The sequence below is a fragment of the Rhinopithecus bieti genome, unplaced genomic scaffold (assembly GCF_001698545.2).
Source record: "Rhinopithecus bieti isolate Rb0 unplaced genomic scaffold, ASM169854v2 scaffold_41913, whole genome shotgun sequence".
Classification (NCBI taxonomy): Eukaryota; Metazoa; Chordata; class Mammalia; order Primates; family Cercopithecidae; genus Rhinopithecus; species Rhinopithecus bieti.
In genome coordinates, this window is record NW_016818964.1 from 1,525,168 (window position 1) to 1,551,171 (window position 26,004).

The 26,004-nt window shown below is 56.2% G+C and overlaps 1 protein-coding gene across 2 annotated transcripts in view; it reads right to left on the minus strand.

The window, feature by feature from the left end:
• Positions 1-26,004, minus strand: part of ITPK1 (inositol-tetrakisphosphate 1-kinase) — a 182,341-nt gene continuing 156,337 nt past the window's right edge. For both annotated transcript variants that reach the window (XM_017857903.1, XM_017857901.1), the window contains 6 exons: positions 22,725-22,823; positions 22,331-22,371; positions 18,233-18,398; positions 12,031-12,098; positions 6,454-6,616; positions 1-2,098 (listed from right to left, as the gene is read on the minus strand). In XM_017857903.1, coding sequence (XP_017713392.1) covers positions 1,755-2,098; positions 6,454-6,616; positions 12,031-12,098; positions 18,233-18,398; positions 22,331-22,371; positions 22,725-22,823 — 881 coding nt within the window. In that variant the 3' untranslated portion in view covers positions 1-1,754. The remainder of the gene's footprint in view (positions 2,099-6,453; positions 6,617-12,030; positions 12,099-18,232; positions 18,399-22,330; positions 22,372-22,724; positions 22,824-26,004) is intronic.

Consider the following 26,004-nt stretch of genomic DNA (forward strand, 5'->3'; position numbering starts at 1 on the left):
TTTTATTTTTAAAAGGTAAAGCTGTTTTATTAAACATCTTTTAAGGACTGGGAGAATGACATAACAAACTTGAGCAACATGTGTAAACACGTGTGAAATGCGGTTTGATTTCAGTAGTTTATTTTGGAGACAAAGCAGTGCAAGAGGCCGGCCACGCTTTCCTGCTTCCCCGGGGCTCAGGGTCAGAACTAGGAAAGGTGACGTACAGACATTAATCGGGGTTCAACACTCAAGTTGTGTAAACGTGGTTAGTTGTTGGGTCCTCAGTTTCCAAAAAAGCCAGGCAGTTCTGATGGCTTCTGCCCCTCGCCCAAGCCCTGTGCCTCCCTCCTCAAAGGGGGCGCCCCGCAGCCCAGCTGAGCCAGGCCAAAGGACCTCCATGCACCGGCTCGGGGGCCTCTCTCGGGACACTCAGCACTCTCTCTCGTGTCCTCCGTCTCACTGGGCAGAGGACAGCCCGGAAGCCTTTCGTTTTCAAAGTAAACTGGTATCTTAAGACACAAAAACATACTTGGGGGGGCCGATACCTCTCACCCAGCACTCCACATCTTCCAGGGGCTGCGGAGGCTTCTCTCCAGCCCTTTTCTCTGCGGAGGGGCTGCCTGGACCAGGGGTCAGAGCGGAGAGCCAGTGCTTTGCTGCCAAGGTGATGGGGTGAGTCTGAGGCGTGCAGGGGCGAGGGGTGGGGGTGGCTCCCTGGCACCTGGCTGGCTCCAGCAGGTGTGAAAAGGAGTGAACCCACTGGGAAGAGGGCCCCGAACTCCACGGTGTCATGCCGAGGCTCCCACACCTGTCCTCACCTAGATGACTTTACAGAAAGGCAGGCTGCATCCCAGGGGTTAGAGCGCGAAGCCAGCCCTGTGGTGCTCTCTGGTCTCACCTGTCCACTAGAGACGAGGAGGTGGAGGCCCAAAGACCTGGAATGATTTGCCCAAATCACAGCCCAAATCCTCAGCACAGGCACCATCAGCTCAGGGCTCCCAGCCAGGCAGCTTCCTCCCGGGGCTCCAGGGAGCGGCAGTGCTGGCTTGGGGGAAGGAGGCCGCTGTGCAGGGCTAAGTGGGCCATGTGTTGGGGGGCCCAGAGGATGCCCAGCTTCCTTTCCTTCCCTTTTGTGAGGGAGCACAGCCCAGACCCCAGCATGGAACTCCCCTGAGGGGTCTGTGGCCTCCTCTGGCTGTAGGGAGGGAGGGGTTAGCTACACACCAGGCAGGGTTGGGGCTTACAAAGCCTTGGTGGATACCAGTAGGAGGAAAAACAAGGAAGGGGCAGGTCAGGGAGTGGGGAGTCAGGGAGAAGAGAAGCCACTCTCACGCGCACTGATCAACTACCCACAGCCCTGATCAGCCACCCACAGCCCGACATGGGCAGGCTTCCCTCCAGGGTCCCCAGCGGCCACGGAGACCAATAGATGGGGATGTGCACAGACACTCTCATGGCAGTCACACGCACACCCCCCACCTCCCATCCAGACCTAGTGTTGCAAACACAAGCATGTGTAAACTCAGTGAGGTGGTCTGTACAGTAGGGAGCAGGCAGACGGCCCCGCTCCCCAACACTGGACCACCTGGTACTCTCTTCCATTCCCCCCCACCCCTCACTTAGATCATGACATCAGAAAATCAGGTTAAAAATTAAAAAACAGAAGAATCAGATCACTGGGGATTCTTAGTAGTAGCATCGCCGTTGGGAGCTGCTGGCCCAGCGGGTGTGCTCTGCGCCCCGCGCCGCCCCTCTGGGTCCCGGCTCCGTGGCTACTGGGAGGAGGCCTTGGTGGCCAGGGAGGCCACACAGTGCTGCTGGAAGCTGGGCGACATGCTGGTGTTGCAGCCGAGTCTCTGGTGCGGCAGCTTGGCGGTGCCGCCCGCGTCGGCCTCGGCCTTCCAAGGCGCGTCCTGGCCCATCATGCTGCCACAGCAGCCGGGGCTGGCGCTGCATGTCCGCTCGCCTGTCAGGCCGCCCGCCGGCTCAGCCAGAAGCTTGCTGTGCCTCAGCGGGGCCACGTCCCCTGTGGCTGCCGTGGCTGTGCTCTGGCCCTGCAGGACAGTGGCGATGTGGTTCAGGAGGTCTGTGAAGAACTCGCTCACGCCCTCGTAGCCTGGGGGTGGGAGAGAGAGACAGCACAGGCGGCGTGAGCCAGGGGCACGCATCATGCAGAGAAGAGGAGGAAGATGCAGAACCAATGGTCTCCCGGGATGAGGCAGGGCGTGCTGTCAGCGTCCCAGTTACAGAGAAAACGTGAGGCTCAGCAGATAAGGGAGACATAGGGGAGTCACAGAGCTTGGACGCCCAATCAGGTGCATGCTCCTTGACCTTCAGCTGTTGCCAGAGTATGAGAAGTTGAAGAACGTGAACTGAGGATGAGACTTGCTTGTCCCTGCTCCTCTGGGGCACAGCTCCACTATCTCACCCACCCACCCACTTACGTGGTAAAAGCCAGTACGTGTGCAGGGGATGTTGGTGTGGCTGGAGGTAGCAGCACCAAAGCCAGCTCCAACACACTTGAAGTAATAACTTCAACACACTTGAAAGCAAGCTCCACACACTTGAAGTAGTAAATACCCCTCCTCTCTTTGCGGCTCAGCTGAGTCTGGCCTCAGGCTGAGTCTCGGAGGCCGCTTCCACCCGGAGCCTCAGCTTCCCCATCTGCAAACTGAGAAGAGAACCGCCTGCCACCCAGGTGGAGGCTGCTGCGGCACCACTGAGAGCGGCTGGGATGTGAGTGGTGTCTGCTTCACAAAGCAGCTGCCACCCCAACTGAGTCTGCTTCCTTCTCACCATGAAATACCTGCAGGGAGGCCGTCTCTGTGCCCCATTCTCTGAGGATCAAGCCAAGGGACAGAAACGCTGGGCATCACTAGCAAGACCCAGGCCTGAGACAAGCTCCACGGTGCAGCAACACGTGCTCCCTTCAACAGAGGGGAATAGAACAGAAACCGTGGTACCTGCCTGGGGCGAGTGCTTCCTAACACAGTTGCAAAAATCGGCAGAGCCCTCGGGAGCCACCAAGCAGGTTTCGTATCTCAGGTGAGGATTCTGCTGGCTCCCAGCAAACTGCTCCAAAAGAGACTCACGCAGGGCGAGCGCCCTACCTGCCGAGCCAACTGGGAGGGGCGGGAGTTTTCAGAACCCCTGGGCTGTCCTCTGGGACAACATTTACAACCATCAGCCCCACCAGGGTGGGAATGAAGGTTTAGATGTGGGCACCCTGTGCCACCTCTTACAGGGCCCAGGGGCCTGGCAGATGAGGCTGCTGAATCTGCCCATGCCCTTATTTATTCAGCAAACAACTGCTGTGGTTTGAGGAAGCCCAAGTCTGAGAGGGGATGCAGGGGTGCCCATGGTGGAAATGAAGACGGCTATTCTGGCTGGCAAGCAGTGCCTCCCAAGCCGGCACTGTGCAAGCGTCCCGCAACATCCTCTTGCCTAATCTTCATAATGCTGTCCCCATTTTACAGATGAGGAGGCGTGACTGTTAACCACCACAGGGAGGGCAGTGATGATGTCCATGATGTTCACAGCACTCAGGAGGTAGCAGCCACTGGGCTGTGGCTGCCACGGTCCTCAGCTCACTGCATTCCTGCAGCCCGTTTTACAGGTGAGGACACTGAGGCTCAGGGCGGCTCCTAAGAGGCAGAGTGGGATCTGAAGGATGCCCTTGGTCCTGTGTGTACCTTGAACACCACATGGTGGCAGGTCCCCCACCATAGGACCAGGGGTGTCTGTCAGCCCTGGGCTGGGGCTAGAGGGCAGGGTAGGTGTCCTGGGCAGAGGCATGGCTGTTGAGTGCCTAGGGAGAGATGCAGCAGAGGAGCTCCACCATCAGGTCAGCGCCAGGGAAGAGAGCCGTTCCCCAGCAACCTCCTCGATCATCCCCAGACAAGGCCCAGGGGGCCCACGGCAGGGAGGCCGCTTTCTGTGGTGGTGCAGAGACAGCTGCCTCTGCGGAGGCCTGAGGATAAACCGGAGCTTGGGGAGCGGACTGAGGCATGAACCCGCAGGGCAGAGTGTCAGCTCCATACCAGCACTGTGCAAAAGCTGTCTCCTCTGTCTGCAGGGTGGGAAACTGGTTCCCACTGCAGTGAACACTGAGACTGAAACATTAGTTGTGCCATCAGACTGTAAAGGCTGAGACAAGATTCGAACCTATGGCTGGAGCTGAGAGGTGGAAAGGCTGAGGCTGACGGTCTGGGCCCCATCTGGCTTCACCACGTGACTTTGGACAAGCCACTCAACCCTCAGCCTCACATCCTTATCAGCAACACAGAGATCCTAGCGGCCCTTTGCACATCGCTTCGTGAGGACAGAGTGAGGCGTCGGGGCAGGCCTGGCTCACGGTGTCATCAGCACATGCTGCTGTTGCTGGCCCCTCCCCAGGCGCTGCTGGACACCCATGGCCCGAGGGGCCTCCTGTGGGGTGCAGAAGAATAGGCCTGTCCCTCTGCTTGGCCCCAAAAGGGTGCTCTATGGTAAGGTGGGCACACTGAGTCATCTGCCGGGGAACCAGCTCTGCCCTGCCAGAGCCCTGGGCCTCCCCTCAGCACCAGGCTCCCTCACCAGTCTCTGCCAGTCTCAGCCATAGCCCCACCCCATCTGGGTGGCCCTTCTCTTGGCTTCTCTGGAAGAACCCTCCCTGTCCACACTGGCTCACAGTGCCCCACACTGGCTCACAAGGCCATCCCTTGTCTGCACCCACAGATCGCAACCATCCACACATTTTGTGTTGGGAGGCACTGGTCTTGCTCAGGTGCAAAGCTTCCCACCCTCTCCTGTCTCCTTCCTCCTTCCAGAATTTCTCTTCCAACAGGCCTCCCTGTGACCCCCTGGCCCTCCGGCCATTGATGTTGTCCCCTTTTCATTCTGCCGCTCAAAACATGCTCCGTGGTTTAGATCCCACGCTTCCTTATCCTGAATGTCCCCTGCATTATCCTGAGTGTCCCTTGTGCCCTGGTTCCCTCACACCTGCATAGCAAAACCCCATGATTCCCCAGCTCCAGCTAAACCCATGGTTTCCTCCCCACTGCACCCAGAGGCAATGGAGAAAAATACGATTGCCCCACGGGTCTGCCCTTTGGTTCACACACACAGATCTCACGGTGGCTGCTCCCCGACTCCCAGGGTGAGCTCCAACGTCCTCAGCTCACCACACGCGGCTCCCCTGACTGTCCTCCACCCTTCCTGCCCCACGGCTGCACCTGCTGTAGACACAGGGCTCCGCGGTGCCTCTCCTGGGACCTGCCCCTCTGCTCCAGTGTCACCACCTCACAGAGGAGCCCCCCGACGGACCGCTCTGTCCTCCGCCTCCTCCCGACAGGGGCGAGCTGTCCCTAGGCAGGGCCGGGCAGCGGAGCTCACGCTGCATCAGCATCTGGACCAGCTGGGACACACAGCAGCCCTGGGTGACAGCGGCCCTGGGTAAACACCAACTGAATGACAGGAGCCAGTGCACTCCTCTGAGCCTTGGCTTCCTTGCTGTGGCCTGTGCTGCTGACTGCGCCTGCTCATGCTCTCAGACAAGCGGAGGTGACACACACAGAAAGTGCCCAGCCGGTGCGTGGGGTAAGGTCCTGCCTAACTCCCATGACAAATAACCCTGAGCCCCCACCTGCCAGGCACAGTCTCTGAATGCAGGAAGCATTTCCTAAACATTTTTGCACCTCAGCAGCGAACGAGGCTGGCTTCACCTCCACAGCAGGTGCTTAACAAGGGTCAGCATGGAGGAAGCAACAGGGGACCCCCATCTGGGGAACAGTGGGCGCTGAAGCATGCAGCCTGGTGACAGCTTGCTGTGATGTCACACCATCGTCCCTCATGCCCTGTGCTAGGGCTCTGCTCCTGTGGTCCCCATAGAGCCCCTCACTGAGAGCTGAGGGGCACATGGCAGAGCCTGGCTTAGTGCCAGTGGGCTCCTAGGGCCCAGCTGGCAGCAGGGAACAGACCCCATAGCCTGGGGCTCCTCCCCAGGCCTGTGCCTGGCACTGCAGTTCAGGGTGGTGGAGGCAACGTGAGCCTGGGAGTCTCTGGCCTGCCACCAATGTGCTGTGGGGCCTGAACAGCTTCCTCCTCTCTAGGGCCTCAGTTTCTCAAAATGTAAACTGCAGGGGGCTGTAATCCCTTCAAGGTCCTTCCTGCTCCTTAAATCGAGGAGGGCCTGGGGGAGGGGCTGATCTGCTGATGACGCAGGTGGAGAGAGGTGAGGGACATGCGTGACTGCAACACTACACTCCAGTCTGGATGTTCCCCAGGTGGATGTGTGGCTCTCCCTCCCTCCTCGCACACCCCGTGAGACTATCTCGCAGGTGAGGCTGAGGCTTCTCAAGGCTGCACCTCCCTGGACCCTGAGGTAAGGGAGAAAGCTGGCTTTCGGGCCTCAGTCACCCCACCTCGCCTGCCTGGTCACCTGACGACAATCACTGGAGGCCGGTCAGTGGAGGTGGCCCAGCCGCCACTCACCTGGGAAGGCATTGATGTCGATGACGGCGTGCTGCCCTGTCTGGTTGTTGATGATGATGTCGATGCCGAAGAGTGACACGCCCAGCGCCTGCCGCAGGGCCCGGGAGAGCTCCCGGATGACCTCATCGCTAGGCCGCTCGAACACGCCCTCGATCTTGTCCAGCTGCCGACATACACAAGGAAGTTAGGCCGTGGGCCGAGGAGCTGCGATGCCGCACCACACAGAGAGACCCCCACCCCAGGCAGCACGAGGCCCTGGCATGCTTCGGGCCAGAGGCTGGACAGACCCACTGTGGTGAGCACGGGGTGACCACTGGCCAGGTCCTGCCCTCTGAGGGTCGCCAGGCACCAAGTGTGTGAGGCTCATTACCTCCTGTGGGCTCATCATAGCCTGGAAGGCCAGTGCCATCACTGCACGTTACACACAGGGAAACTGAGGCTCAGAGAGGGTCAGGGCTTGGTCACACAGCTCAAAAGCACAGGGCAGAATTTGGACCCGTATTTTTCAGCCTCTAAAACTAAAGCCATTTAGCAGGGAGGAAGGAGATGGAGAGTGTGGCGGGGACCTAGGAAGACATTATGGTGCAGAGCACCGAAGCCAGACCTTGAAAGCAGGAGGATGCAGGCCCCTGGGAGGGGTGCGAGAAGGAGAGAGGCCCCAGGGAGGACACAGGGGAGGCAAAGGTGCAGAGGCCAGCAGCTGCAGGACATAGCTAGGAGCAGCTGGGGGGCAGAGCCAGGCAGAAGTGAGGAGTTCTGATCAGACCGCCACTTGCCCACCATCACGGAGACCCCCAGGGAGGAGAGGGCAAGGGCCCTGGGGTCCAGCAGGCCAGTCCTCCTTCCCAGGGCCCTGGGGCCCAGCAGGCCAGTCTTCCTCCCCAAGAAATGCTGTTTCCAAATGAACTCACACCCCAAACAATGTGGGCTCCCTAAAGAGGCTGCTCTGCTGCTCCTGCCTGCCTCCTGGGGTCCAAGCTTAGCCTTCCTCAAAGCTTCCATGTGCTGGTCAGGCCACCCTGCTCTGTTCTCCCTCCCAGCCTGGCACTCCCCTCTGCCACTCATGTCCTGTGCCTGTCGCGGCTGGCCTGGGACACATACTGTCATGGGCTTAGCCTGCCCCCAGCCAGGGCCTCCAAGGAACTGGGGCACTGCACTGGGAAGGATTCTGGAGTCAGAGAGACGTGGGTTCCAAACCTGACAGTGAACTCCTAGCTCTGTGGACTTAGGAGACAGTACCTGGCCTCTCTGTCTCAGGTTTGCTCTTCCGAAAGGCGAAGCAACAAGGCCTCCATCTCAGACTTTATTGAGAAGGTGGGGACAGTATGTGCCCGGCTGGGAGGAGACTCATCTGAATTCTAGGGCAGGAACTGCGTCCCGTCTCCTCTAAATCAGCCAAGGGAGGGCTCACACTAGGTGCTCAATGAATACTGAAGTTTTGGGGGTTGTGGGCTTAGGGGCCAAAAGGGAAGGGAGTGGCTGATCCATGAAAGACAAAAGTGAAGCTGGGTTCAAAAGCTGGACATGGAATAGCCAACTGACCCGGCAGTTCTGCTCCAGGGTACACACCCCAGAGCTGAGACCGTGTACTCAAACGGATGCCGTCCACCCATGCTCGCCGCGGTGTCATTCCTACCCCAGCGTGCATCCACAGATGAACGGCTACAAAAACTGGTCTGTCCATACAATGGAATACTGTTCAGCCATAAAAAGGAATGAACTTCTGACCCATGCTACAATGCAGAGGAACCCTGAACACATCACGCTGAGTGCAGGAACCCAGACACAAAAGCTCACCTATTGTGTGATTCCATTTCTATGGAATATCTAGGACAGGTAACGCCACAGAGACAGCAATGAGCTCAGTGGCTGCCAGTAACAAGAGCTGGGGGAAATGGGGAGTGAGTGCCTGGCGGGCCCAGGGCTTTCTTCTCAGTGATGAAAATGTTTTGTTTTGGAACCAGATAGAGGTGGTGATTGGACAACACTGTGAATGTACTAATTGCCACTGAATTATTCTCTTCGAAATGGTTAATCTTATGTATGTGAATTTACCTCAGTTTTATTTTATTTAGAGACAATGTTTCACTCTGTCACTCAGGGTGGAGTGTAGTGTTGCAATCACGGCTCACTGCAGCCTTGAACTCCTGGGCCTCAGCCTCTGGAGTAGCTGGGACTACAGGTGTGTGCCACCATGCCTGGCTGATCTTATTTGTTTTTTGTAGGGACAGGGTCTCACTATCTTGCCCAGGTTGGTCTCAAACTCCTGGCCTCAAGTAATCCTCCCTTCTAGGCCTCCCAAAATGCTGGGATTATAGGTGTGAGTCACTGTGCCCGGTGCACCTGAATTTAAAAAAAAAAGTGAAAGCGGGTCAGCAGGGCTGGGGACAGAGCCCTGGTCACCAAGAAAAGTGGCCCTTACCCAAGCACAGGAGGCTGAAGTAGCCACTGGGAACTTCCAGGGAGGGAAGTGAGGGACCCACGCCCGGGCACCACCCACGCTCTGAGGGACCCACGCCCGGGCACCACCCACGCTCTGAGGGACCCACGCCCGGGCACCACCCACGCTCTGAGGCCTACACCAGCACATCTCCCGTCCTGGTTCTGCAGGACACGCAGGGCCCCCGCTCACAGCCTCAAGGCCTTGGTGTCTTATCCAGAAGAAATACTTTCTAGGGGGCAGGAGTGGCCCGGCTGTGAGAGGCACTTTCTAGGGGGCAGGAGTGGCCCGGCTGTGAGAGGCACTCATCCCTTAGCACTTATCTGTTTTTTTCTTTTTGAGACAGGGCCTTGCTCTGTTGCCCAGGCTACAGTGCAATGGCGAGATCACAACTCACTGCAGCCTCGAACTTCCGGGCTCAAATGATCCTCCCACCTCAGTCTCCCAAGTAGCTAAGACTCCAGGCGAGCAACGCTGTGCGCAGCTCATTTTTGTATTGTTTCGGCAGGGATTAAAGGTCTCACCACGTTTCCCAGGCTGGTCTCAAACTCCCGGGCTCAAGCCATCTGCCCGCCTTGGCCTCCCAAAGTGTTGGGATTAAAGGCATGAGCCACTGCACCCAGCCACTTAGCTTTTCTGAGCCTCCTGGGTCATTCTTGCCAGTGGCGGCCAAAGGCCAAGTGGGGCAGCTCAGCCACTCGCCCTGCAGCCCAGGGCCCTCACTGAGTCAGAGAGATGCTGGTGGGCACCTTGGGGCTGCCCATTCTCCACTGTGTACCCTAAGCCATAACAGAACCCTTCTGGGCCTTGTTTTTTTGCCCCAATAAATGGGGTAATAAAAACATCTCACTGTGAGATTGTGGTGCAGATGGGAGGAGCTGCTACCTCAGGCTCAGAGCACAGGCTCGGGAGCAAGGGAGCTCGGTTCCTGCACTGCCACATGCCCCACTGCACGCCATTTACAAAAGCGCTCTCGGCTTAGCTGTGGAATCTCAGAAATCCTTCTGAAGTTATCTGGTTATCCAAAACCAAACAGCCATCCTAGGACAAGATAAAGGCACGGAAATCCTGCCTGGGGCCCTCAACGCAAGTGATCCAGTGACGTTCTGGAAAGCGAGGAGGTGACAGGGGAGCTGGGAAGGTGCTCATGGGTCCCCAGTGGGCCTCGGCACCCGGTGAGACCATGCCCGTACTGCACACCTGGCACTGCGGTGGGTGCTTCTCACCCAGGAACTCCCTGGACTCCGGAACCCTTCTGGGGCAGGAAGAACAAACCAAGGCTCAGAGAGGTGACGTGACTCGCCTTAGCTTGGGCCGACCTGAGGCAGTCCCATCAGAGTCTGTGCCCTGAACTAATACCCTAGACTGAATTTCAAAAAGCAAAAGGTGTGTGGGATCCTGCAAGTTAGGTGGGGCTAGGCCTATCCTCAGGGGTCTCCCACCGGGAAGGGAGGGGTGCTTCAAGGCCAGAGGAGGGCTTCCTGCACCAGACTCCCGGGGAGGCCAAGGCAGGACTGGAGGAGCCCCAGGTGGGCAGGGGCGGGTGGATGGGCAGCGAGCATGTTTCCGCACCTGGGAACAGAGCTGGCTGTGTCAGGCCAGCCTGCGGGCGTCCAGGAGGGGTTGATGTCCCAGTGGAAAAGGTGGTGCTGACCGCATTTCCCTTTTCTATTTTTGGAAGTCGTCAGTCCTGGCAGATTCCTGACTAGCAGCCATGCGCTGAGGGAAGGAGGAGGCAACTGCAGACCTCAGAGGTGAAGGGAAGGGCCCTGCAGTGTCTCTAGGCCCACCCCTTCCCGTTTTACAGATGAGGAGATTGAGGCTGAGGTCAACAAGTGCTAATCCAAGACAGTGACTTCTGGATGGGTCCCTCTGCCATCATGGCTGCTGGCCCTACCCCTGAGAGGACACTCAGTCTGCAAATGCCAATTCCCCTCCATCACACGGGCTGCCGAGGCCCCCAGAGCAAAGCCACACAGGGAAGAAGCCCTGTGATTCTGAAGCTTGGAAGAAAGCCGTCTCTCGCACAGAACATCTTATAATATGCTCAGCCAGGCACTGAGGCTCTGTTTAAATCTGTTCCCAAAGCCTGACATGTTCCCAGGGGACATGTGTCAACATCCTGAGGATGGCGATGTTCCCTCCAGGTCCTGCCCACGCCTGTGCTCTGTCTAATGCTCGGCACACTGCTGGCTCCTCAGAGGACCCTGACACAAATGACAGACAGGCTGCCTGGGTTCTGGGGCAGCCCCCCCAGGGACACGAGCACTGCCGTTGGAGTGGAGGCTGGCTCGTCGGAGAGACCAGACCAGGACAGGGAGGAGGACACCAGCAAAGCCCCCAGAAGAGCACACACGCATCCTCAGAACAGCGGGCTCCCTGGCAGAGGGCTCTGAGTTTAGGGAAGTGGCCGCTGGCTCTCTGGACTTCGGGGAAACAGCAGAGGATAGCCTTTCCTAAATTCTTTGGGGTCAGGTGCTCAGGAATCACTGGTGAGGTCAGAAGTCCTAAATTCCTGGGAGATCCAACTTTGGAATCAGACCTGGTGGGGTCAAATCCCAGCCTTGTGAATGTGAAAAGGTCACCGAGCCTCTCTGATGCCATGAGGCCTGACTGCGACCTGCACTGCAGGGTACCTGGGCTGATGCTGGCCATAGTGACACTCACTGAGCGGCCAGGATGCCCACTACCCACAGTGCTGGGGGCAGGGGTGACACTCCTGCTAGCCTCAGGACCACTACAGGACAAAGGACTGAGATGGTGCTGCCTCCACAGCCCTTTGAAAAATCAGGAACAAGAGATGAGAGAGCAGTTCTTCCGACTCCTCACGCTGGGAGAAGGGTCAGCACACCTTCTGCGCGGGCAGCTTGCAGTGAGTGGTGTCTCTCTGCAAGCCCAGCATGCCCCTCACCTCTCCCTGTGCTGGGCCGGGCTGCAATGGCTGCTAGCACGAAGGCTCGAAGCAAGCAGAGGAACAGGGGTCTCTGGAACCTCCCGAAGCCCCTGGCACAGAGGCAAAGGTCTTTCCCACCCTAGCCTGCTGGAGAGCTCGTCCAAGGACCCCATGCTGTGGCAGCCCACACCTAGGCCCAGGGGAGGGCAGTTTCGGGCCAAGCCACCCCAACGGAGGGACCCACCTCCGTCAGGACTGATGACGACTCGGGCTTTGACACGTTGTGGCTGTTGAAGAAGATGGACTCACGGTCTGAAAAAGCGACAGGAAGGAGCTGATGTTAGAACCTCAATGCAGGGACCACACTGCCGCCACCCGACACCAGGGGGCAGCACCACCCCAGGCACCAACACGCGGCCCCGGGCTCTGCAGAGCCCTGGGCTCCAGTGAGCTGGGCACTGTCAGGGCCTCTGGTTCACCTTCTCCTGCCACATAAAAGTGACCGATGTAATGAGCCAACCTCTGCTACCATCTCACAGCATCACGTCTGGTTTTCCCTGAGTGCCCTGTCACCATACAGGGAACAGTGGGGGGAGGGGAAGGAGCGGGGTGGGACAGCTAAACACCTGAGCATCACCCCAGAGAGGGCCCAAGGTAAAGCAGACTCAGTGTTATTTAGGCCAGTGCTCCCAGTCCACTCCCCAGCCCACGGGACTCTCTTTTGGGGAACGTGCTAGAGACATAGGGACAGGCTGCCACTGGCACGTGAGCACTTAAAATACAAAGGGTTCTGGTGGTTCTTAGCGACTTAGGGAAAAAAATAGGAAATCAGAGAACGTAGGCTTCCACAAGATCCATCCAAGAAAGCACACAGCACAATTTCTCTTTGGCACTGGAAGCTGGCACAGAGAGTCTGAAATACCCTCACCCCACACGTCTGGCTTCTGCCTGCCTCCCACAACACCCAGCCCGTACAGGCCCACTGGGGACCCGCAGAGGCAGACCAATCCCAAGAACAGTGAAAGTGCAAGTAGATCCCACAGTAGAAACGTCCTTGGGGACTAAACCAAAGTCACTTGGGGGAAATGTCAGGTCGGTTGGTCAGAAACACGCTCATAGGCACTGGGAAGCACTGGCACATGAATGCAAGAATTGCAGAACCATGAGCCTCAGGCCGAGTTCTGGAAAAGGCTCCATCCCACGACCTCCCCCAAGGCTGGCACGGGACTGTCCTGGGCCGCCAGCCCTAGCAGCCCCTCGAGTCCTTGCAGGGCAAGGTGTTGTGGCTCCTGCCCCCAGGATGCCATACACATCCCTAGGACCCAGGCACCTATGTGTGAGGACAGGAGGGCACTGGCTGAGGGGCACTGCATGCCAGGGGCCATGCCAATGGGGCACCTGCTCTGGCTGCCAACGACCCCACCAGCTCCAGGACTCTACAGCGCCGCAACAATCATGCATGAGAGAATGATTCGGGTGGAAGCCAAGTGGGCAGGCGCTGAGATGTATCTGGCGTCCTTCCCGCTAGCGGGACGCAAAGGCCCCTGGCTGCCCTGGTGTGCCTGACAGTCCTCCTGCTGCTCTGACCAGAGCCAGTCCAGATGGGGGGCATGAAAGATGGTCCTGGGGAGGAGCCTGGGGAAAATAAACACCCCGCAGGACATGCGTCATGTAGCCCCCAGGATCTCTACTCCCAAGGCACCGACAGCCAAGAAGCCTGTGGGGATGGCATAGGCCCCATGGACTTGCTCAAGCAGGCTCGAGCAGCTGGGAGGGGAACACTGCCCACCTGCTCATCCTGTAGCCCAGCCTGGCTCAGCCCCTGAGCTCAGGGCACCTTCCCACCTATTTCCCTGCAGATCCTCAATAGCAGTTGCCCAGTGGCAGAGAAGGCCCAGGGGGAGGAAGTGCCACCAAGCACAGGTAGACACAGCATAGATCAGGGAGGCTGGGAAGTCTGCAGGAGCCACAAGGAGAACACATGGGTGCCAGGAAGGGCCAGAGCTGGGTATTCAGAGGGGCCAGCCAGTGTCTGCTGACCTGACAGATCATGCAACCCAACAGCTTCTTCTGGCAGGAAGAGCCGGAGTCCAGGCCATTTCAAGAGGGGCTCGTTTCTCCTCCTGGCTAATTCTGTTTTTCTTTTTATTTTTTTGAGACAGAGTCTCACTCTGTCGCCCAGGCTGGAGTGCTGTGGCCCGAGCTTGGCTCACTGCAACCTCCGCCTCCCATGTTCAAGCGATTATCTTGCCTCCTGAGTAGCTGGGATTATAGGCACCCGCCACCATGCCTGGCTAATTTTTTGTATTTTCAGTAGAAACGGGGTTTCGCCATCTTGGTCAGGCTGGTCTTGAACTCCTGACCTCAGGTGATCTGCCCACCTCAGCCTCCCAAAGTGCTGGGGATATAGGCATGAGCCACTGCACCCAGCCCTTCTGGCTAATTCTGACCTAGGCGCTCTGGCCAGAAGACCATTTGGCAGGGCAGTGAGAGATGGCCTGGGCTCAGTTCCTCTCTGTATGCGGTCTGAGCAGGGGTCGGAGGGAGTGGGAGCAGCCTCCCGCGGCTGCCAGTCACCCAGGTGACGATGGAAAGCTGAGGCAAGTGAGAAGGCATCAGGGAAAGAGACCTGGTGGCCAGCTCCAAAACAGCTGGTTCCTCTAACAGACCAGACCAGGGCGCTGCTCCCAGCATGTAGCGGCAAGCCCTCCTGATGACAGCACCCTGGATTTCAGGTGCCCCGTGCAGTCTGTTCCTAGACTAGCCCAACAGCACTGGTGGAGAACCACCACCAACGTTCTACAGGGAGGGAGGGCAACGAAAGGAAGAATGTATGCTTTTCTTCTCAATTTATGGATTTAAAAAATAGGTTTAAAAGAAGAATAAATGATAAGATGAGCCCCCAAATATCCCAGCAACTCAGCAGTACAGCCATGAGCTGGGGCCACACTGCATTTAGCCTTATTTGCTTAATCTCCTCTCTCTCTCGGGAGGCAAATGGGATGGGAAGAATGTGTCCAGTGCTACCGATGGTGACCCAAGTCATCTTCCAGTTGCCATAAGTATCACCTCTGCAGAGGGACCACCTGAGCTGCCCTTTCCAAGTGGTCCCTCACCCAGTGGTGTCCCAGGACGCATTCTCTTTCCCTCGGACGCCTCATCTCAGGCCGCAGCTGCCTTTTATTACTTCTCTCCCTGTATGCAGTTTCTCCCACCGGAATACAAACTCCTGAGGGCAGGAAGCTGGACGCCTATCTAGTCCCTGACTGGATCCCCAGCAGCTCATGCAGGGCTGGGCACATGGTAGGTTGGATAAATGCTGTATCACTGACTATTAAGAGGCTCTGGAGTGGAGCTCAGCAGACTATAGACTGTAAGCCCGGCCACCTGCACTTGCAAATAAAGTTTCATTGGAACACAGCCGTGCACTCATTTACGTATCTACAGCTGCTTTTGCACGACGATGGCAGCATTAAATAATTGTGATGGAGCTGGAAATGTTTATAATTTGGCCTTCTGCAAAAAGGTTTGCTGCCTCCCGCTCTACCTGGTAGGAGGCACCACTCATACATGCCTGAGAGAAACAAGACTCAGGCTGGAGAGGATAGTGGAAAGAACCTGAATAAAGCTGGGAGCCTGCGCCACGTCCTCAGGGTAAAGACGAACAAGAAATAAACCCACTGCACAGAAAGGGGGAGCAAAGGAACTCACCCATCTCTACCCTGGCACAGGGTGGAGGGAGGGGAACAATCTCTCCATGAATGCGAACCATGGGCAGAGAACACAAAATGTTCCTGGTGGATGGCATAAGCCACAACCTGACTTCAGCTCCAGCCAAAGCCTCTGCATGGATGCCACTGGCTATAAGGCACACTTGATTTCAGATGTCAACATGTAAAAAACAAAAGTGCGGCTGACAGGCAAAGGAGACTGGCAGTTGTAGAGTAAAGGCTCGTCTCCTTGTCTCTATCCCAGGTCCAGAAAAGTCTCACTCAAGGAGCCCCCATCCCTGCGTGGCCGTGGGAAGCTGGGGGACCTGTCATCGGGCAAAGGAAACTGGAAAGCTGGGGTGGAGGCAGGAAAGAGGCCACAGTCCCAAACCCCCTTTTCAACTGGTCCAGCTTAAAGGGCTGCTGTTGCACTACACTTCTTATCCAGAAAGAGAACATACACGTAGAACCCACATTAGCTCCCTGGCACCGTGCCCTAGAGATGGGGACACAGAATCCGCTTTGGGGATGGAGAGACACTAACAGTTACTTAGTTCACGTGAACAGAATAAACACTTCTCCTTTTTAGCTCTGTGTATTTCTCTACTATTTGGGCTTAGTCTGTTTTTTTGTTTGTTTGTTTGTTTTTTGTTTTTTTTAAGAGGCAAGGTCTTACTGTCACCTAGGCTGGAGTGCAGTGGCACGACCACAGCTCACTGCAACCTTAAACTCCTGGGCTCAAGCGATCCTTCTGCCTCAGCCTTCTTAGTAGCTGGGACTGCAGGTGCACGCCACCATGCCCAGGTAATTTTTTAAATTTTTTTCTCTTTTTGTAGAGATGGAGTTTCACTATGTTGCCCAGGCTGGTCTCAAATTCCTGGCCTCAAGCAATCTTCCCACCTAAATCTCTTCAAAGAACTGGGACTATAGGCATGAGCCACCATGTCTAGTCTCCTGGCCTGCATTTTATGGCAAACCAGCAACCTAGAAATGGCCACACGAGAAGACGCACAGGCAAGGAGTCCTCGTCCTCACAGATAGAGGACAGGAGTCTGCACTCCGCTGCTAATGGTTCCCAGCGTCAAGACAGAAACTGGCCCAGCATTTTGCAACCAGGAGGAAAAAGGAGAAAACAAAAAAACAGTAAAACTCAACCACATTTCTGTGCGGATAAGAAAGGAGATCTGACAGTAAATTTCTTTTAGAGATGGAGTGACTTGGGTAAAAACAGAAAGGAGTTGATATAAAATATAACTCCTCTGAATTTAATATATTTTCCAAAGACTTAAAGCATTATTATTTTCTTAAATCAGGGAATAAACAGCATTTTTAAAAATGTCAGCCTCTTCCAGCCCATAACTTTGAAGAATAGCACTTGGTGGTATATAGCCACATATAAAAATACGCTTCCAGCGTTTGGTTCCCAACCAGTGGGCAGGGGCTGGGACCAGGATGTCCCAAACCCTGAAAATACAGCCTTGAGTCCAGGAGCCACATGCCCAGCTAGGAAGGCCATCTGCCCTCAGGAGGAAAATGAACACCTGCATGTTTCCAAAGTATCCACGCTCTGTATTGTGTCCACAGAAAGAGAAGAGGCATCTAGGGGAAGAAGGGCTGAGAGGGCGACCACAGCAGCTGCAGCCCCTCCATGCCGGGCGGCACACCAGCCAGGAGGTGTGGACGGCCACAGGCAGTCCCCGGACGAGGGACGCCAAGAGGACACATCTGCTTGCTCAGGTGGAGGTAAAGCAGCTGGCATCTGAACGCTTCTGATGATGCGGGTTCCCCTTGCCGAAACAAATGTGCGGCTGATTTGAACAAGCCACAGCGGGGCAGTGAGTGTTCTCCAAGGGGTCCTCCCTGGAAAGCTGCTTATCCCAAGACATTGCCACTGTTCCAAAGGTTTCCAGAATGTGCCTTAGAGATGCCTTCAGAAGCCACTAGAACATTCTTTTGAGCAGCTCCACTGCCAGCAAATCTTTAACTCAGTGTCCGTTTTTAAAATGGCTGAGGCTGGAGAGGGTGGTGAGCGGCTGGTGGAAGGAAGGCCCCTCAGTGCAGCAGGGGCCACAGGCTAATCCCTGGGGAGCTGCTTCTCAGGCCCAGCGACAACAGCTGAGAATGCCCTACAAGACACCGGCGGGACCCCTAGACCACTGTCCACTGACTCAAAACCCGCTCACTGGCATAGCAGGAGTCCTGCACCTAAGAAGACCTGTGATCCGGCAGCTGCTGCTTCTAGCAGAGCCTAACTCACCCTGGCAGCTACGCAGGCAGCAGCAGGCAACTCTGTCTCAGGCTTCCCCGGGGAAAACGAGACCCAAGGTAAAGACGGCTCGGCAGGAGACAGCAGGCAGCACCTGCCCTCGCTTCCCTGGAAGGCCAATACACGCTGTGCTGGCCACACCTGTCCCAGCATGTTCCTCTGTGAATATCATTATCGTGTGGGTCCTCAGGAAGCGTCCTAGGGACAGAACACTTCTGGATGTGTTCTGGAGTCTATGGTGGTTCAGGTGGGTGGGGCCCCCTACAATAACCCAGGGAACAGGGACATTTTACTAGTTCCCCAAGACCTCCTTATCCACCATACACAACTCTTTCCATCTTTAGAGCACCTCTCCATCCCACCAAGAACACAGGGTGGTAGGGGCAGTGCTGAAGGACAGACAGCTGCTGCCACATCCCAGCTGGGCCCCCGAGTCTCGCTCAGCCCAAGATGGCAAGAGGAGCGGTTACCTGATGTGCCTGCGGAGAAGTTCTTGAGTGAGGGCCTCTGGACCACAGTGTAGGACTCGCCAACCACGAACACCTTGTACAGGACGGCGTTGTGGTTGATGAAATTCTGGACCACACAGGGTGGCTGGATGGCATTCAGGCCCTCCTGGTTGAACACAATAGCCATCTGGGAAGACAAGAGGTCAAAGGCTCTGTCAGAATCCACCATCCTCTCAACCTCCAACACACAGGTGTGTCACCTGTCCAGAGCACCTCTACCAAGGCCCATTCCTGGTCCCGTGGCATGAGGACTCCCCGAGAGGAGCCTCAACCCAGGGTGAGTGGAATGGAGTGAAGAACACCTGGGGATGCATCCCTTCTGCCACGGGGTAGGAGGTCCTCCCTCCACTGGGTCTGCCATGTGAGATTGAGCTGACTGTGAGCTGCACAACTTCCGACAGTGTGGAGCCACTCGTCGCACTGTGGTCCAGGGAAGGGGACCCCTAAGGTTGTGTGCTACTCAACCCTCTGACATCCTAAAGGATCCTCCACAAAGACCCGGGAGGAGGGGGAAGGAAACAGATGACTCAGGCACAGGAGTCAGGAGGCCTTGAGTCAAAGCCTGTCTGATGACAACGGCTGCCTCTTGTCGAGCAGCTGTGACAAGCCAGGCCCTGTTCTGAGCACGTACACGAGTTACCTCGTGTCTCCCTTACAATGCGCCTCTGAGGGGAACGTACAACCTTACACAGATGAGGACGATAAGGCGCTGAGAGATTCAGTGACTGCCGGACCATGAGCGAGCCCGGGATGGAATCGGGTCTGCACAGCACCCAACCGCGCCCCTACACACGGAGCCACATGACACTCCGCAAACAACAGGCCTTTGCGCTTCTGGTCCCCGACTCCCCTAGGGAAAAAGGTCCCCGACAGGAGGATCTGGTAGGGGCTGAGGTAGGGAGTGTAGGGGGGCAGCTGCCAAAACCCTCTCAGCCCCGGCCAGCACAGGCTCTGCCCAGGGCCTGCTCTAAGGACAGAGGGGTGGGCCCTCGGCTTAGTCGATCCAGCTGCTGGTGCCAGGGTCACGGCTAATCCCTCAGCCCGCAGGGCCCCAGGAAGGAGCCACCAGACGGCTGGGGCTGCTGAGCAGGGATAATGGGCCCTGGACAGCTGGTTGCCTCCCCAGCTGCCACCCCTCATGTCAGCTGTCACGGAGTGCCAGCCCTACGTGCCTGGAGCTCAGCTGGGCAGGACAGACGTGGAAATCCAGGCCACATGGGAAAAACAAAAAGTGTGTGTCTGTGCTGGGAGCGCTGGGGGGCAGCGAACGTCTCCTCAGCCTTCTGACAAGAATAAAGGACAGGAAAAACACGAGCAGCTCTGGAGTCAGGCAGGGGCTGGAGTGCCTGCTTGGCACTTGCTGTGTGAGCCCAGGCTGGGCCCCCGCCCTGCTTAAGCACCACTGTCTTCCTCTGTAAAATCATGGGTGGCTGCAGGGGTGCTCCAGGCTTTCGGCTAAGTTACAGCTAAAAAAAAAAAAAAAAATTTCCACTATGGAGCAAATGAGTACCCACACAATGGCCCCAAAACAAAACAAAAACCCAAATGGTTCTGTGAACATAAAATGAAGACAGAGTGGTTTAGCAGAAATGGTACTGATTTTGGTTGAGTCTGGGGCTGGGAGATTCAGAGGCAGGGAGTGGGCGGGCTGGGATGCAGACGAGGACTCCGGATCAGAAGCACCTGCTGGCCTATCTAAAGCCCACCATGCATAGTGCTATTCTCTACCCCTGCTGTACTTGGCTTCTCCGGGTACCCCTGGAATCTGTGAGAAGCTTGTCCCCCAGCCTCTGCCTATCTGGTGGACGGTGTCCACCCCAGAAGGCACGTCCCTGTAATGCTAACACACCCCGTTTGTACACAAGAGTCTGCTAGGGGTCTCTGAGTACGTGGGACATGGTGGCACACTTTTTTGGCAGTAGACCCAGACAGCCTGCTGGGGAGTGGTGGGGAGGGGAGGGATGCCCGTATGAACATCCTGGAGGCAGACAGCTAGAATGAGGGGTGATGTATAGCTTCCCCTGAGCGTGCTGACCCCATACTTGAGGGCTGAGAGTCCTGAGGCCCATCAGGGGCATCCTGAGAGGGGTGCACCTGGATCCAGAACCTCCATCTCCTTTGGCAAGTACCCGGCAGGCTCCAGGGCAGCTGATTCCGACAGCTCACCCAGCAGTCCACCCAGGCAACCCTGGCAGTGACCCCTCATCCTTCACAGAAGCCGCTAGGTCTCCAATCACAAATGTGGACGGATACTCTGGGTGGCTGGGGAATTTGCCAACGTCGCACAAACGGCAACATGCAGCACCAGAATCGGCCCCAGGCGTGGGATTCCGCAGCCCCAGGCCTCAGGCCTCAAGTGACTCGCAGAAATGGCTCCCTCCTCCCGGGCTGCCCGGTTCTGAGTGAGGCTGATCTAATCACACTAATGACTGCACTCGTGCTTCCGTCAGTAACACCCAAGCAACTGACACACAGAGGAACCACTGGGTGGTGGAAAGGGGCTGCTGGAAGGCGGGCAGGCAGGTACTGGGGCCGAGGGGGGCCTTCCTGCTCTCTCCCTGGCCAGGCACATCCTGGAGGGTGCTGCCAGCACTGGGCACAGAGCCCAGGCAGGCTGTGGCAGGAGGGCCAGCACCCACAGGAAGACCACATGAGGGCTCCTGATTTCAGACAACTGACAACGGGACGGGCGGGCTGTCCCCACACTCCTTCCCATCACAGCACGTGCCACGCTACGCCGACACTGTCTACTGACACTTCCCCGGAAGTACAGGCCAGGGACAAAGAGCAGTACATAACCCAGGAAAGGCCCATGCTGCTGAGTCTTCCCCTTTTAGTCGTGAGCTCTGGGGAGCATTTCTGTTGGTGGGGCCTTCCAAGGATAGGCCTTCCCCAGAGAGCCCACTCCGGTCAGATGCCTGCTGCCCAGCATACCTCCACATGTGCCCAGTGGGGAGACCCCAGGCAGGGCTATGTCCAGGGCAAACACAAGGCCTCAGGTGTGGCTCCAGAGGGTGGTGCGGGCCCTGGCCCCAGCGAAGCCCCTACATTACCATCCACTCCTCTAGCCCCCGGAGTCCTCACAGCCTCCTTGGCTCTCTCTAGGGACAGGATTCACATCCTATGCATCTGTCCCCTGGTCCCCGTGGTCCTCAAGGTGGCCGGGAACATCATAAAGTGAATAAAAGAACGAATGGGTGGGTGGGTGACTCGTGAATCAAAGCATTCCATGGGGTTGATTCCAAGCGGCCCCCCTTTCCTCCTGGCCCGTCTCAATGCAGCAGCATGGCAGACCCCTGTGGCAGTGACAGAGCCTTCTCAGAGCTAATAGCCCTCATGTGGGCCCAGCCCAGTGCCTGCCACAAGACAGGCCCTCGAGGAGATGACACTGATGGCCCAAAGGACAGACAGTCCTGCAGGGTGGGCTGCACTGGGGCATGACTCGCACAAGCTCCCCTATGGACTGAATGTGTGCCCTAGAACTCCTACGCTGAAGCCTGCGCCCCACTGTGGTGGTATCTGGAGGTGGGGCCTTTTTGGAGGTCTTGAGGGCGGGGCCCTTAAGATGGGATTAGTGCCCCTATCAGAAGAAATTAGAGAGCTTGCTCTTGCTTTCTATCCCTCCCCATTCACACACACAAGAGGCCATGTGAGGACACAGGGATAAGGTGGCCATCTGCAAGGTATGACGAGAGCCCTCACCAGAAACTGACCCTGCTGGCACCCTGACCTGGGACTTTCAGCCTCCCAGGACTGTAAGAAAATAAATGTGGCGAAGCCACCCAGTGCCTGGGGTTTGTTATGGCTGCCAGAGCTAAGACAGGCTCCACAGAGGACAGGTGGGTCCCGAGCACATCCTCCTGCCTTGGGGACAGGACAGACACTGGGGTGAGGTTGCAGACAGTCCAGGGAAGGGAAGGAGGCTGTCTACCAAGGAGCCGGGACTAACAGAGGGCAGGAGCAGTGACAGTGAGGAATCTGGCAGGGTCGCAATGAGACACGACGAGCTGAAAGGATGGGGGTCGGGGGCGACAGACAGTCAGATCTTCTTCCACTCACCTCATGAGAGTTGGTGCCATGAGCCACTCTGGTTTTGCAAACTATGGGTTGGGGAGAGAAAAGCAGAGAGAAATTAGGCCATTCACCCACAAGGCAGGGGTATTTGGCACGTCTAGAAAGGAACTCTAGCTGAGACACACACTCTGGACACCTGGTATCTGCACTGAGGGTGATGTGTGGGTAGACACCCCCAGGCCAGGCAGGAGAGCACGTTGCCCTGTGCCCCCCACCAGGACCCGGTTTCTGTGGTGTGGGTGGAGGTGGGACCCAGGGCCATGTGCTCGTCCATCCCCAGGTGAGCTTAAATCCAGAAGGGACTACAAACCCCGCCCCTCCCCCATGCTGGCCTAGGCCTACAGCACCTGCCCTCAGGTGGAGCTGGGGTGGTACGCACTGAACGGGAAAGCCAGGCCGTTCTTCTCCAGCAGCCGCATGGTGTCATCCCCGCACAGGCTCGTGAGCTCCATGAAGGGTGGTGAGCAGATCCTGTCATCTAGGGCAGAGGGGAGGCCTGGTCAGCACAGCTCCTGGACAGCTGCCCCAGGCGCACGTCCTGCAACAGCCCGCCCCACCCCAGGGGCCTTCCGTGCCCTCATGCTCCTGGATCTGACCGTCCTCAAACTCTGCAGTCCCATGTGCTCATGTGTGTGAACAATAACCACAGCACTGCCGTTACACTGTCCAATAACATTTCTGTAATTACAAAACTCGTGTATGATCACTGTGTAAAATCCAAAGAGCACAGAAAAGTAAAAAATGTACATATTCACAGACATTACAACTACTAACCCACCACTGTGGCCTTTTGGCCATGTGTACATTTACACACAGAGAGCTTTATAAACAGGATACTGTTTTGTAACCTGAATCCTAACTTAATAAGCCATGACCATTTTTCTGGTTCAATAAAGACTTTCCCATGGTATGATACACTGGCTTAATAATAATCGCAGTGACAATACAGCTCTTAGCATGTGTCTAGCGCTGTGCCGAGGGCTTTGCCGGCATCACCTCTAGGTTTGCAAAATAATCCCATGAGGAGGAAACTGGGGTCAGGGAGATTAAAGAACTAGCTGGTGGTAACACAACTGTTTCCACATGGACACCGCCTGACCCCTCACCTGCCGACTACTTAACATAATTGAGGGCATCACGTGGAGCTCCAGAGGTGGCCTCCCCAGCATGCTCACTGCATCTCCGCTGCACGCTCCAGCCCAGGCCGCGCCTGGTCCCCCTGCCAATGGCTTCTCACCCTTCACAGCTTGGCATTCCTGAGCCCCTCTCCAGGCCCACCCAGTGGATTCTACGGGTGAGCCCAACTTTCTAAAACCCTCGAAAGCTGACCTGTTCTGTTCATCCTGACTCGTGCCTGGCACCGAGCAGGGGGAAACAGATTTTTTATGGGATAACAAAACGTATTTGGAATCTCTCTGCTGATGATGAAACTACTAGTTTTTTATTATTGTTTCTTGTCATTGTCCCCCTTCCCTGATAAGACCACAGAGGTGGGACCACCCTGTCCTTCAGGGCACAGGGGCCAGGAAAGGCTGAGCGTGAGTGGGGCGGGGGCGGTCTGCCACCCACAGGCTTGGAAACCAAACCAAAAGTAAACAGCGAAGCGGCCTGTCTCGAGCTGCTAGCTACTTGACTGGCTAGGAGGTCAGGACATTAAATCAAGGTAGATCCAGCCTCATTTATCTCATAAAAACAAATGCCAAGAATTACACAGAGCATATAAAAGTGCTTTTATCTCCCTCCTCATCCTCATTCCCCTTTTCCCTCACTCCTACCCTCACAGTCTAAACTCCAAACAGAAAGATTTGGGGGGTTTCAGTTTCTCTGGGGCACTGGGAGGGTGGTCTGGAGCCAGTGTTTCCCCAGCCCCCGGCAGACAGTGATGCAGGCCCTCTGCACAGAGGCCTATTCAATCAGCAGCAGTCCCTGACAGTGTGCAGAAACAGAGGCCCCAAGGTCATACAGTGGTCAACGGCAGAGCCAGAACAAGGAGCCAGGCTCACCTGGCAGCCCAGGAGAGGGGAAGTCAGGAAAGTCAGGGCTGGGGGCGGGCGTGGGAGCTAGTGCTCAGCTGAAAGCCATTTTCCAAACAAGGCCCCAGGCCGGGTGGGAATGCTGTGAGGGCTGGCAGGCCCTCCCTGGCTGTCAAGGGAGGAAGCAGTCTGTGCAAAAGCCTCCTTGCTGCAAACACACAGCCCCTGCAACCCAGTCCCAAAGGCCTGAATGAACTGGAGGGTTCTGCCATAAACAGACTTCAGACGGGCGCTCACCAGCCTGGGCTCCACCTTTGGCCCCTCCTCCCACAGGAAGATCTGGAGGCTGCTGGGGTCAAACAGGCCACCTCCTGTAAGAGCTTCCAGGCTCCCTACGGCCCTCAGAGTTTTTAGAGCAGGTGAATCAGCTTGGCTTTCAGATTTCAATGCCCTTCTCAACTGTCCCTCCCCAGCCTGACCCATCCAAGCTTTTACATAATATCACTAGTGGCCAGTAGCCAATGTCTCAAAACACTGCATGTGTTCCATGCCAGACACTGCTCCACGTAGTTACACAGTAACTCATTTACCCTCATAAGAACCCCACAAGGAAGCACTCCTGTCCCTTAGAATTTTACAGATGAGGAAACTAGGGCACAGAGGTGGCATTTCCCTGCACAGAGTTCCACAGTGAGCCAGTGGTACAGCCAGGAGGTCACACCCGGACCGTTTGACTCCCAGGCCCCTGCTGTTGACTACAGCCTCCCTCGCAGAAAAAGTGCCCATGGAGCTCCCTGGCTCGAGGTGTTCCTAACAGCGTGCTACTCTGCTCTGTGGCAAACCTCATAACAATAGCAGTGTCAACACACAGAATCAACCAAGGCAATACACCATATTAATAAAGGACAAAAACCACACGATCATCTCAATGGATGCAGAAAAAGCATCTGAAAAAATCTAACACCCTTTCATGGCAAGAACACTCCACAAACTAGGAACATAAGGGAGCTTCTTTAACCTTCTAGAAAAACCCAGACTCCTCAGTGAAAGACTAGACACTTCCCCTAAGATCAGGAACAAGATAAGGAGGTCTGCCTCTGCCACTTCTATTTAACACTGTACTGGAGGTTCTAGCCACGGCCATTAGGCAAGAAAAATGAAACAGCATACAGCGTTGAAGGGAAGAAGTGAAACCATCTCTATTTGCAGATAATAGGATCTTATACATAGAAAATCCCAAGGAATGCACATATTTAAAAAACCTCCAAAACCATTAGAGCTAATAAATGAGTTTAGCAAGGTTGTAGGATACAGGAAAAGCAACTGTACTTTTTTAATTTTTAAAAAGGATATTTATGGGTCTGGCGTGGTGGCTCACGCCTGTAATCCCAGCACTTTGGGAGGCCAAGGTGAGCGGATCACCTGAGGCTGGGAGTTCAAGACCAGCCTGATCAACATGGAGAAAACCTGTCTCTACTAAAAATACAAAATTAGCCGGGCATAGTGGTGCATGCCTGTAATCCCAGCTACTCGGGAGGCTAAGGCAGGAGAATCGCTTGAACCCGGGAGGTGGAGGTTGAGGTGAGCCGAGATCATGCCATTGCACTCCAGCCTGGGCAACGAGAGTGAAACTCCATCTAAAAAAAAAAAAAAAAAAAAAAAAAAAAAAAAATATATATATATATA